This window comes from Camellia sinensis, chromosome 13, assembly GCF_055761805.1.
Source record: "Camellia sinensis isolate YWXY chromosome 13, ASM5576180v1, whole genome shotgun sequence".
In the NCBI taxonomy this organism is placed as follows: domain Eukaryota; kingdom Viridiplantae; phylum Streptophyta; class Magnoliopsida; order Ericales; family Theaceae; genus Camellia; species Camellia sinensis.
Genome location: NC_138973.1, coordinates 83,062,954 through 83,077,137, shown reverse-complemented (window position 1 = coordinate 83,077,137; position 14,184 = coordinate 83,062,954). Strand labels below are relative to the sequence as shown.

General features: G+C 31.8%; 1 protein-coding gene across 2 annotated transcripts in view; it reads left to right on the top strand.

Moving 5' to 3' along the window:
* Positions 1-11,100, top strand: part of LOC114291622 (protein NLP6) — a 121,447-nt gene extending 110,347 nt beyond the window's left edge. The window contains exons 1-5 of one of the 2 annotated variants that reach the window (XM_082902664.1): positions 7,214-7,471; positions 7,694-8,205; positions 9,171-9,221; positions 9,343-10,210; positions 10,361-11,100. In XM_082902664.1, the coding sequence (XP_082758790.1) occupies positions 7,252-7,471; positions 7,694-8,205; positions 9,171-9,221; positions 9,343-10,210; positions 10,361-10,833 (2,124 nt within the window). In that variant the 5' untranslated portion in view covers positions 7,214-7,251 and the 3' untranslated portion in view covers positions 10,834-11,100. Of the gene's footprint in view, positions 1-7,213; positions 7,472-7,693; positions 8,206-9,170; positions 9,222-9,342; positions 10,211-10,360 lie in introns of those variants that run through there. The other variant, XM_082902663.1, reaches the window with a different exon arrangement.
* Positions 11,101-14,184: the final 3,084 nt, after the last annotated feature.

Sequence of the window (14,184 nt, the reverse complement as noted above, 5' to 3'; positions counted from 1 at the left end):
TATTTAACAGAATTAACTAAAATAATGAAATTCATAATTGCTCTCTAATACAATAATAAAATTACCTAAATTATTAATTGAAACATGTTTCTAATATTATTAAAAATTATTAATTGACTTCATGATTTATTAATAAAAGGGCCAATATCACAATTCGGAGGTGATTTGTATTTTAATCAAATCTCAAATGGTGTATTGTAATTTACCCTTTTTTTATTTAAAATATTAATTAAAAAATAAAATTTTTAACTGTTCTTTTAATTGTTGGCATCATAAACAAATTATTTTTATTTTTATTATTATTATTATTATTTACAGAATATGTGACACTCTCCTACTTATTTGAAAGTTAAGAGAAGTTATAAAATATTAAAAACATATGAAAAAAATGATGGAAAAAATGGAGGACATAGAGTATAGATTGAAGGAAGTGGAAGATCATGGAGTGTGAAATATAAGAGACAGGAGATATAGGGTAGTTAATAGGTAATTTTTTTCTTACATGTCTTTTGCCTATAAATAATCGTTCATGGCTACATTGTAAGATTATACAACTCAAATAAAAAAATAATTATATTTTTCTTGACATTCTTCTTATCTTAGAAGTAGTTTAACATAGATTTATTTCCAACACTTTATTTCCAAAGCATAGGAGTAGAGGTAATTTAATGGTTGCTTTGATTGTTCACTCAATTACCTTAATTGTTCACTCAATCGACTTTCTCTGTCTCCCTCTCTTCTTCTTTTAATTTTTCGTTTTGAAATCCTATTTGTTGAGGCAAAAGAATTGTCAACGCAATCGCTTGATAATTTGCTTGAAGTCCTATTCATGATATTTTCCTTTGTATGAAAAATAAGCCAAAAATAACGAACATATACAATAATAAAATTATTTAAATTACTAATTAAAATATATTTCTGATATCATTAAAAATTATTAATTGACTTAATGATTTATTAATAAAATTGATCATTTATTATAAAATTAAAATTTTCAAAAAATAAAATATAATTTTTAAAACTAAAGGATCAATTTGTATTTTAAACGAATCGATATTTATAATTTACTTTTAAAAATGCACATAATGGTACTGCCTGCCTCAATAGGATTTTTTCCACAATAAATCATTTTCTACCTGGATAGGATTTTATTTTCATTTTTATTTTTTTTGAAAAATGTAATTAAAAATGCTGCTTAAAGGTAAAAACAGTGTTTATACTATCACAATGCTACGTTTTGAGAGGTTGAGCTCTTCTCGGGAAATGCCAGTCTCGTCTGGGGATAACTTATTTTAGTTGATTTTTTAATTTTTTTAATTTAGTTAAAAATATTGTATATCAAATGATAATTGATCCTTTTTTTTTTTTTAAGTTGATTTGATGATTACAAGAGAAAAAGTGAAATAATTATGATGTATCTGAGAGATTATGTAATTGAATGACAGATGATGTATCTGATACTATTGATAACAATATTATGTAATTGAATGAGAGATTAATAGATGAATAAGTTCTTACATATAAAAATAATGAATCTGATACTATTGATAACAAGATTATTATGTCACGATTCTAAAAATAAAATATCATCAAATGTAATTGTAAAAGTTTTGTTCTTTTTTTGAAGACAATAATATAATAGTTTCATAGGTTGTTTTACTTAAAGTTTGAAAATTTTAAATGTTGTTTAGTTTATTTATTTTTGTAAAAGAATTTGTTTAACGTACATATAAGGTGACTCATTTATAAAATTTTGGGAGTTGCGACTAGATTTGCTAAATGATCATGATGAAGGATTGTCAATCATTGGCTTGTGAAGTCTAATAACTATTCTATTTTGATCAGATAACATTATAGTTAAAGTGGTTAATATGTACGAATTTATAGATTAATGGAATAAAATGATATTCACTAGTAATGAAAAGTCTCCACGTAATTACCCTATTAAAAATTAAAAACTAAGGAAGGAGTAAAATATACCATGCTGAATTCAAAAGATTTAATGTACTTTTTAAAAAACCAAGAGAAATGTAATTAACCTAAATATTATTTACAACACCGTTACATCTACCGAATTTGTTTAGTTCGAATTCTTCTGAATAAGTCTCTTTTCAAGAAGAATCGATTAATTCTTCCTAGAAAAAGACTCATTTGGACGAATTTGGGCTAAACAAGATTCTTCCCAAAAAAAGACTCATTTTGACGAATTCAGATTAAATAAATTCAGTGAATAAATCATTAACCTACTATTTATGAAGAAAGTGGAAAATAGTTGGTAGGGAGAAAATAGCGTTTTTAGACGTATTTGTAGGGAGAGATTTTTGAAAACATGCTGACAGCATTCTTTTAGAGCATTGCTGTTAATCCTTACCTTTTTTCTTAGAACCCCCACCTTAGGGAGCCTCTATTTACACACCACCTTTCATCTCAAGACACATCATTAATTAGTTTATGGGTGATTCTAGCATCTCCAATGCACTATGCCTATAATACTTGTTAGTTAAAATGCCTAGTGTGATTCACTTTTTTCAATTTCAATGCACTAGGCATATGATTGGGCATTTTGCCTCAACTCATATTCACTAGCTACATGTAGCTAGCCTTCAATGCTAGGCAAAATGTATTCAATCATTAGGATCATTTCCCTCCATCTTTGTTGTTGACGTGGCATTCTATAAAACTAATAGTATTTGGATAAATAGCTAAAATAAAGAGCATGGTTGGAGTAAAAACATAAAACAGTCGATAGGCAAAATAAAATATATACTTTATAGTAATATTTAGATAGGTAAAATGCCTACTACCGTTGGAGATGCTCTATTTAACCTCTTTACACCCTCTATCTTATTACACCACTAAAAAAAATGTAATTCTCATCACACCCCCAATATATTACCAAAAGTAACTCTAAATCAACTATTTCATCTCTTTACACCATTAATTTTGTTAACACGGTACTAAATAATATACATTATTTTGTTGTTATGCTGCCGAAAAAAAATAGATCTCTCCAGCATTTTGTTACTATACATTTACAGAGCCACTTCCTTCCAAACAATGATTTTTTAATTTGTGGTGGGCCTGTTCGGTAATACAACGCTAATTAATTTGAATTACTCCAGTACTATATTACCGAACAATATTTTTTTTCCCAGCATTATGTTACTGTCCAATTAGATGATAACAAGAAATTAATTTTAACCACTTGTGAAGTGCCTGTTCAGTGATACATTGTTATATAAATGGGATTTCTCTAGTGTCATATTACCAAACTACAATAGAGTTGTCTAGGCCCTCGTTGCTATACATTGAAAGATTTACTTTTTCCTTGAAGCATTTATAAAAAAATTCATAAATCAAACATGCATCCATAAAATCATACATAAAAAGCATCCATAAAATTATCCATAAAAACATCAAGTGTACGAATATCCATAAAGTATCCATAAAATCTGTCATTGTTTGCATCTATCAATCAAACATGTTATCACAATTCGTCTTGGTAATTTGTAGGTAATTTTTTCCCCTTACTAGAAATAAACATCCACACTTTTTAGAACATGTCTACCTCAATCGTTCCCCCTTGATCTTCTTGTTGTCCCTATAGTAACCACTTCTTTCACAAGCAAGTTTAAGTCTTGGTTTTCTGCCATTACCTCCCGCATCTGATATCTTTATAACAATGGCAAATCCAGTCTTCTTCCCAATGTTGTAAGCCCATTTAATTAATGCTTCATGACTACTAAAAATCTAAAGATAATAAATATGTTTATACATCAAATTATTGATAAAACTCAATACAAATTAAAAATAAGAAAAAATTGAATTCATAAAAAAAAAAACTTAACAAATCTCATCTGTAATGAATTCATGACTAGAGTCTACTAATATTGCAGTACTTGCGTTGTTGCAATGAGTATAAGTATAATCCTTCTAGGCAAAAAAATTAAAAATATAAAAAAATGAAACTGAAAATACATGGTAATGAGAAGCCGAACTAATTTTAAAAATTCGGTTTGGGATTACCGGAAATGTATCTTTTATTCGGTAGTTAGTTATCAGACTTATATTTTTTGTTCGACAATGTAATGCTGGACTATTTTATTTTATTCAATTTCGAACCATTGAACGAAAGTCGAACACCAGTCTAGAAAAACGAAACCAAAACCTACCAAATAAATAAAAAAACTCACAATTTCACTTTTTTTATAGTTCTTCACTACCGTTTCTTCATCCATTGCTTTCTATGATCAAAATACTATAATTCTCATTTTTTGAAAAGAGATGCGTAAGAGAAAAGAAAAATTAAGAAAGAAAAAAGAATAGGGATTGAAGATCAAGCGGTGTAAGGAGATAACAAAATATATTTAATTTTAGTATTTTGTCCTTAAAGGTAATTTCACACATGGATAAAATTGGGGAAAAAAAAACTCTTATGGAGGGTGTATAGAGGTAAAGTAGTGGTGTAAGTAGAATCATTTTTTTATTACGATATTAACCTAATATAGAATGACCACAAAAGACAAAGGACTTTGGACTATGATACACACCTTACATAAAGTTACCATAAAGGACAATAATGAATACAACACACACTTTTCTTCTGAAACATTATTTACATATCTTTTCTCTCAAGAACCAAAAAACCCTGAAACAAAAATAAAAAACCCTTAAACAAACAATAAAAATTATATGCATTATTGAAGATTTTGATTGGATTAAATGATGGATGTATCTAGCAATATTGGTTTGGAACAATGGAGCAAGGAAAAGGTTAGTTTTTCTGTTCTTTTTTTTCGTTTTTGTGTACTTGCTGAGTGGTAAACTGTTTGTATTCGTTCGGATACCCAGATTCGAACAATGTACTCATGTTCGACTATCTACAACCGAACATATTGAAGTTGTTCGATAGAAACACTCTGGACAAAAGGTTAATGTTTGACAGACCAGTGTTAAACAGTTCGCACAATCAGACTTCCATATACAATGTCACTGGTTCGCAAAATAAAACATTCATATATAATGCTCATGGCAATGGAAAAACGTACACAAAACCCTCAAATCTAAACAAAATTAGAATTCTTACCTACTGTATCTCCAATGTGGAGTTGTTTCCACTGGTGTCTTTGATGAAACAGAGAATGGAGGAGGAGATGGAAGATCGTAGGTAGGGTGTGTGAGTAAGTAAGGGTGAAGATGAAAGTTGTGGGTGGGGTGTGTGAGTAAGGGTAAAGATGGAAGATTGTGGTGTGTATTAAACAAATTTTGTATTTATCAAATTACTAAAGGTGTGCCTTAAGTAGTGGTGTACCTTGAGATAAAAGGTGGTGTGTAAATAGAGGCACCCCCCACCTCATTCATTTTTTTTTAATTCCAATTTTATTCCAATCTAAAATTCCACTTTTACCTTTATTCCTAATCTTCTAAACCTAATTTTCCAAACTTTAACCTAACCCTAATCACCTTTGGCAATACCACTATCTTCGACCACCTCTCACCACTGCGACCACCACCATTTCCGACCACCCCGCATCATTGCAACCTCTACCATCTCTGACCACTCCTCACTATCACAACCACCACTTCCTCTAACGTGATCAGCTATCACCTCCACCGACAAGCAACCCCATCTCCTATTATAGATCTGAATCAGAGAAGAAAGATCGACCCATTCAATATTGTGCTATCGAACTAAAAAGATTCGTTTAGCACTGTGTTTCCAACCATTCAGGATTTGTTCAATACTGTGTTGTCGAACATTTAGAATTTGTTTAGCACTGTGTTGCCGAACCCACTCCTCCATCGTGACCTCCTTATCCATTGCGAGAGAGAACGAACAAGGGAAAGAGAGAGAGAGATGGAAACCTAAGGTTTTCAAAAGAAGAAGAAGAAGAAAAGAGAGAAGAGGGAGAAGGAATGCAAGAAATCACTTGCCATAGCCTGTGATAGAGGTTTTAATGGTGGCCATTGTTGATAGGTCTTTTCTTTTGCTTTGTTTCTCATTCATACTTGATTTGATTGCAAGAAAACAAAGAAAATAAAGAGAGAATCCAGGTTAGAGAGATAAGTGAAAAGGGGTTTGGGTTTGGGTTTCGTTTGGGTTTTGAGATTAGGAATATAGTTGGTATTAAAGTGGGTGTTTAAAGAAAAAATATAAGGACTTTATTTTGTTAAGTGAGAGTTTAAAGAAATGAATAGGCCAAAGTAATTTAGTGGAAGTAAATATCAGCCGTCTTCTTTTATTAACTTTTGAATAATTAACTTATTGTAATTGATTTGAGTTATATTTTACCAAGAAAAATGAGTGAGATCATTAAAAAGAGGAGTATTAATAGTTCTAAAATGGTGTGAGTCTCACATGATGAGATGTTTTACTCTTGTATTTATTTTATTTTATTTTTTAAAATTTTTACCTCATTAATAGTCAATTAATACTCCCAAATTAATGGGATGAATCATTGTTATTTTACCAAATAGTTAGAAAGAAAAGTTATAACAAATTGGCTGACACAAATTTTAAAAACCAAATAAACAGTCGCTTTGAAGTCTGTACATTTCGTTAATGCGATTTGTAGGGAGAGATTGAGGACTTTGTTTGAACAGGACATGAGGGATAACCATTTGAACCCTTCCAACCCAACGTCAACGCGGTTTGTAGGCAGACTTGAGGACTTTCTTTGAACTTACCTTGAACCCCATAATAATATATTAGTGGCTTAGAAAAAAAGAAAGGGAACTATCCAGTTGACAGAAAAAAAAAAAAATTATAAAATTATAAAAAAAGTATAGTGTTTTAATTATTAAAACGTATAAGTTCTTCCATTGAATTGTAATTTTATTTTTATTTTTTTTTGCACTGGACAGTTATTTTCTCAAAAAAAAATTGTATTCGGGCCATAATTCAAGACTAACTTTTTTGATTTTTTCTGATTAAACTAATTAATAAAAATAATAATAAAAATATTAAAATAGATAATAAAATAAAATGTCACATTTTACACATTAATTAATTATTTGTTTCTCTCATAAGTATCTATTCAACTATTAAATTTTTTTTATAAATCATATTGAATATAATTTTTTTTTTTTCATCTCATAAAACAATCAAAAAATAAAAAAAATAAAAAAATAAAAAAACAACTAAAATAATAAGTCCCAAACCGGCCCTTCGTTGTCCCCTTTCTTGGTTTATTTATAAATAAAGCTAATGACCCGGTGGGTCGAGGTCCCCTGATAAGTTATTCTCAGAAAATGGCCGAATCTGATGGATATAATAGCCCTTTTTATTGCAGTGGCGATGAAGAAGGTAGCGATGAAGGAAGACGAGCAGCATATTTCCCTGACGATTTCAAGCAATATGTGGACACTCAACTCAACCACTGCCCAGTGGTGGATCATTTTGATGGTGAAGATTTCTTCTATGGATGGGTTTTCTGGAGCCGAGAAGACGACCAATCCGAACATCCTCCGAGTGAGTGGGACTTTTATGTCTATTCTCTTTCTCTCTTCTTCTTCTTCTTCTTCTTCTTCTTCCTCCTCCTCCTTTGAATATGGCTTTTATTTATTTAATTTGTAATAATGGACTTTAATTTATAAGTCAATTTTAAATCACAGTTACCTACTACCTGCTTTTCAAATATCACTTCTCTCCTCCAATTTTGGTTTTTTTTTTTTTTTTGTTATTATTAATCAGATATTTTGGATTTAAAAAAGAAGACCAAAGATCTCCTTCGAAAGTATGTACCCGGTTGGTTTGAATGTCCAGTACTATTTCAATTTTGGGCATCCACAATGACAATGGAGGGCCGGTCTTATCTTACAACTCAAAACCAACCTTTCGCTCTTTCTACATCTGAGGAAGGAATTGATGATGTTAAAGGACTTTGTGGGTATAGGATGATCTCTAAGGACTATAAATTTTACATGGATATAGAGAGTTCTGATGAACAACTTGGGGTTCCTGGCCGTGTGTTCAACCATGGATTTCCCGAATTCTCTCCCAATGTAGAATATTACTCTATCAAAGAGTATCCATTGCGGGACCATGCTTTACGTTGCCAACTTAAACAATCTCGGGCTATCCCAGTGTTTGATCCTTTTACCCACTTATGTGTTGGTGTACTTGAGATGGTTTCAACAGTGCCCTCAAAGGAATTTCAATTGGCCAACTTCTATGATTGGCGGATTTTGGTTAATTATTTGGAGGTTAGTCCCCCAACTCACAAATTGGCATTTTTTTATGTCTTTCGAATCTTGATTGATTAACTTCCTTCTCTCCTTACATGTATGCAGAATTGTGCCCCTTTGATAATTTAAATTTAAAAGAAAAAAAAATTATCAAAAAAATAGATGAGAAGTGTGTTTTTAATAGGGTAAATTACAAAAATATAGTTTGTTTAAAATACAGATTGTCTCTGTGATTCTGGAAAGTACATCACACCTCTTCAAGTTTCTAATTGTATAACAAATGCCTCCTTTTATTAATAAATCATCAACTGCGGTGTAGTATCTGGCCATTAGATCGACTAATCCATTAGACCAACAATTTTTTCCTTTAATCGTTTAGTTTGTGCATATTTGATCCTATTATAATGGAAGATGGCTACGTGCTCCTCATGTGTCAATTTTGCATAAAATTAGTTTTTTAGACCAACTAAACACAAATTACAAAAGTTAAAGTGCTAGTCTTTTGAAATCAAATTAATCGAACTAAAAAAATTAATACAGGATGAAGCTAGATGGACCATTAGCACAACTATTATTTGTTCATTTTTTTCATCTTGTCAGTGCCGAATGGCATGTGAGGAGTATGTAATTGCGTTATTTCCTCACGTTTGTTATCAATATCAATGTGACACAAAATGTAAAATTAAATGGTAAATTGTTATAATTAAAATTATAAGATCCAAAAAGATGCAATGAATAAACTCTTGAATTGAGGATAAGATAGTGTGTTGTTTATCTTCTCAGCATGAGCTTCTATGGTAGAAAGAAAGCAAAGCAAAACGTCAAGTTGTATTTTTTTTATTGCATTCCGTGCTCAATAAGTTGTGACTGAATTGTTTTTCCATTTTAGAGTCTCTTATATGCTTCCTTTTCTTGGCAAACAAATATTCTTACATTTCAAAGTGTACAAAATTCCTTAGTCACATCTTTCCATTCCCCTGCAGGAGGTAGGTCTGAAATCTTCAATTTCACAAGTAGACCATCACATGGATTCAGTAAGTGGTACACTGTAATGTACTGTCAAATTTGTTATTTTATTTTATTTTTTAAATTAATATGATGAGGAATATCTTCTGACAATACTTGGACGTGACAATACTTTTCAACCAATTTCAGAATGTGAACAAAAGAGAAGCCTTAGAGGAAATCAGTGAGGTGTTGGAAGTTGTGTGTGAAGTTCATGGTTTAGATTTGGCTCAAGTATGGGCCCCGTGCGGGGTAGACTGTAAATGCAGGGCTCTGGTTAAGGGTGACATCTGCCATTTGCTGCTCGGACATGTTAATTGCAGGGAACTATTTGGTATATCCGATGTTGAACATCACTTAAGAAAGGGGCAAGGAGTCATTGGGAGAGCGTTCTACTCCCCTAATGTATTATTGTGCAAGGATGTAACCCAACTTAGCATAATTGACTACCCATTGGCACACTATACCCGAGATGCTAAATTAGGTGGTTGTTTTGCAATATGCTTGCAAAGTAGTTGCACCGGAAACGACACTTATGTGTTAGAGTGCTTTATGCCGCCAAGCAACAAAGACTACTATGGTAATCAACATACTGCATTGAGGAAAATATTGGAAACATTGAAGAAAAGTTTTCGTACTTTTAAGCTTGCTTCTGGAGAAGAACTTGGGGGACATTTATATATTGAAGAAATTCCTTTTCAGAATGGTGAGAAACTTGATTCTGTTCAAATGTCCCAAACTACTAATTCTTTGCCTAGGCTAGAGCCCTTACAAAGTGGAGGAGAGATGACACAAATGGATTTATCGAATCAACAATCAATGGATGCATTAAACAATGAAAGCAATGTTGTAAGTGCGGAAAGAAGCAACATTGATGTTACTTGTTCACAGGAAAAAGGCAAAACACAGAGGCCAAAAAGAGTGCACAATAAAACTGGAGTTAAAATTGAAATTCCTTTAGATGATATCTTACAAAATTCAAAAAAGAGCATCCAGGTTGCTGCAGATAACCTCAAAGGTATGTGCACTCTTAACAAATTAAAATAAAATATTGCTTGTGATTTTACGTATTATTTTCAACTCAACACTCTTCTTGTAAAGAAATATTTGACATTTTGCACTAACAGACATAAAGTTGTGTCTCTTAGTTAGATTCTTCCTTTTGCAGTTAGCCGATCTACACTAAAGCGTGTTTGTAGGAGTTATGGTTTCCCGAGGTGGCCACCACGCAAGAAGAATATGGTTGGTTCCTCTCAACCTAGTGAATCTTCCCCGGGTGTTGATCATCAACAAATACCACAATTAAGTTTTGATCTGCCTTTCAATCAAGCCTCAGCTACTGTTGTTCATGCAAACCCACATAATAGAGCAATCGAAGATGCAAATAGTGTGACCATGAGGGCAAAATATATAAATGATATTACAATAAAGTTTCGGCTGTCTTTGTCATCAGGACTGGTTGAGTTGCAACAACAAATAGCTAAGAGGTTGCACTTGGAAGCTGGAAGTTATTATGTCAAGTATAAAGATGAGGAAGATGATGTGATTTTAATAGCTTGCGATGACGACTTGCAGGATTGTATTAGCACTTACAGATTGTTGGGAACTTCCATCGTGGTATTGATTATTGATCCAAAGTAGTCAATTACCACTGACCAACTTGAATCATCTCAGTTTTTTTTGTTGCTGCTATATTTTCTTTTGTTCTATCTTTTGATTCTAGAGATAGTTGTTGGACTATCGTGCCTTGTTTCCTCTGTTTCAGGAAGGTTGGGAGTGTTTTGGGTTTTTATGGTTTCCTCTTGGCAGTTGGATTCTGGCCAACTATTTCATTCTCCCCTTTTGTAATGTTGTATTAGCATTAATAAAATGTTACTTTCTTTGTTGATCAAAAAAATAAAATAAAAATTCACTTCATCAGAATGAACCTCAAATGATGCGGTTATTTCCTGTTTATATGGAAAATGCACAATAGCAGAAGTGTTCATTGACTCCATCATCAACATTTAGGATAGAAATGAAAGGCAGGATACAAAAGCCCCATAAAAATTCAAACTCAATTAAATGCAAAGGCAAAACATCAGGTTCTTTGAAGCACAAAAACAATTTAAATCAATTATGGTTGAGACCAAAGCTTGTAAAAAAAATTTAGGATAAATTATGTTGGGTATGCAGACAACCTTCAATAGAAAGCCCAAGCCTGGGGATGGGGCCCTCGCAACAAAATGTTTTCCAGGCCTGTTTGGCTATTTTTAGCCCATAGACTTTTACCCTGTATAATGTAAAAGTGTTTTTTCATTTTAGGATTAGAGAAAAAAGAGATACTGTTGTCGTTTTTTAGTGTGAGGGAGAAGAAGAGTGTTTGTAATTCTATACTCAACATAGTGAATTGGTGTGGCTCTTGAGAATATAAGCACGTTGCCGAACTTTGTATATCTATGTGCTTTGTCTATTTATTTTTTCTATGATTCATAATTTCCAAGATTCATAGGGTTTAGGAGTTGAACACGTAGTTTAAATCCTAACAAAATACACTAACCTCTCCTAAGTTTTAGTGAAAATATAGTAAGTCTTACAAGTTTGGTATAATTATACTGGGCTCCTTTATGGTTTTAATTCATCACTTACCTCTTTTTTCATAAGAAATTCATTAGTCGTATAAATAAAAAAATATTGTTTTCATCCCTTTTACATTAAAATCTATATTTCACATTGTATATCTTTTTGCCTTTATACCATCTGCATTAGTTTTAGTCTCTTTAATTTTATTAAAAAGGAGGTCAGTGTATTTATTTTAAGAAACCTCTATCCAAAAATTAAATTAAATTAGAGTTAGAGCTTGTAAAAACATTTTTTCAATTAAAAAAATCATTCAAATTAAAAATAACATTTAATATTACAAATTATTAATAAATCCAACTCCTCTCACTCAAAAATAAATGTTCAGAACTTGAATAGGGTACCACTGTTAACAAAAAAAATGTTATGCATTATGAAAATATAATCTAAATTTTATTATGAAAAGTAAGTGTACGGAGTAAATTTAAAATTAGTGGGATATAGATCACACTCAGAATAAATGTAACCTATTGATTCAGTTTTTTAGGTAATTTTTTTTATGAGTGTCGGCTTTTTGGCTTTCAAAGGTTATTATTGTAATTGCGAGTGTGCCAGCAAAGATCAATCAGTCCTTACAGAAATTTAATTGCCAACCAATTGTCAGACGATTGTGTTTTAGTTCTCTTAGCCTCAATGAAGAGGACTTTTACTGGTGGCTTGATTTAGGAGAATTAAACAAAATGTCAATCAAATAAAGAACAACTGAAGCATTTCATTATAATGAAAAACTTACAATGATCCAAACTTAGCCTCGTAAAGGTTTACAGCGACAATCTACTTGAAACTATTCCTATGAATGAAGTGCAGTGCAGGAATTTAAAGTACTGGAATGTAAAGAATATGAATGTAAAGAACAGGAAATGTAAAACTAAGTAAAGTAGAATAAGACTGGTTTTTTGGATCTGAATTTGGGGGGGTTTTTCTGGGGCCTTCTCTGCTATTTATATTGCTCAAGGATGACCATCGAACTGTATTTCCAACCGTCGAACTGCTCCCCCATGATCGCTGATCATGTTGCCTCAAGATTAGCTCCATTACACCATCACTTGCAGTTAGGCTTCCCTCCTAAATTTGAATTTAAATGTGAGTAACGGTTGATGCCACATCACCTTGTATCTCTTTGTTGATCCACTGCTACTCAGATCTCATAACAACCAATACTATCTGCCACGCGTACGATCAGGATCGAAGATTTGAATGGTTTTCCCGTACTACCCTTACTTTGCCACGCGTCGAATTGTAACTGGCTTGTACAAAATATGTAGCCAACATTACCCCCCGTGGCCCTTAAAAATCATATTTACTTGAATTTTTGAAGGGCCGAACCAAGCACATAACTAATCTAAGCAATAAAATGCTTCGAATAATATCAACAAAGTGTTTCGAATGATATAATAGCACCAATAAAGTGCTTTGAATGATGTAATAGCACCAATAAAGTACTTCGAATGATATAATAGCACTAATAAAGTGCTTCGAATAAGTATGAAATTATGACTAGATGATCAATAACAAGCTTTGAAGGTGGTATAGAGGACTAAAATTATCATTCGAAGGTCGAAAATGCCAACAAAGGACGAATTACATCCTTGGAAATACTCGGCAAAACTTTGAAGGTTCACAACTATCACTATTTTTTCTTCGAAGCTGTTGTTGATGCAAGATGGAGTGCTTCGAAGCTTACAAAATTATGGCAAAAGGGCTTTCGAAGCAACTTTTGGCCAACATTGTGGTTATTCAAATTTTGTATGTTTTGGTTCACACATAATTAATGAAAATATTAATTTTATGCTTTAAACCAATTATTAATTCTCCGAAGACACCAAAACCGTTGTTCTTCGAACCAACTTTTATAGAATACTAGTTACATTTTCATGTAACAAATGGCTATAAAAATAGTTATCAGTAAAGCCACTAATTATTATGCCAAAAATAGGCATTATTTGATAATTAATTAATTGCCATTTTACATATATTTGAAAGGAGGTATACATTTCGAAAGCTTTCTTGTCCCATGCTACATTTCGAAGGTGTTTATTGATGACAAAACCACCATTCGAAAGTCACATATGTTACTAAAGGATTAAAGTCATCCTTCGAAAGTGCTCACGACATCTCTTCGAACTAAATCCAAAGAGTTGGATTATTATAAAATTAGTTTGGCATTTTAACTAGCCATTAATGACTATAAAATGATATTTCAATGAATAATCTACTTCGAAGCGTCTTGAGACATGCTTTGAAGGTAACCACAAAACCAAATGGTGATGGTTTTATGGATCAACTAATAACAACATTTTTGGCTCAATATATTGCAATAACGAAATATTATTTGTTAGCCATTCCATCAAAGTCAACGTTTGATGTGATCCA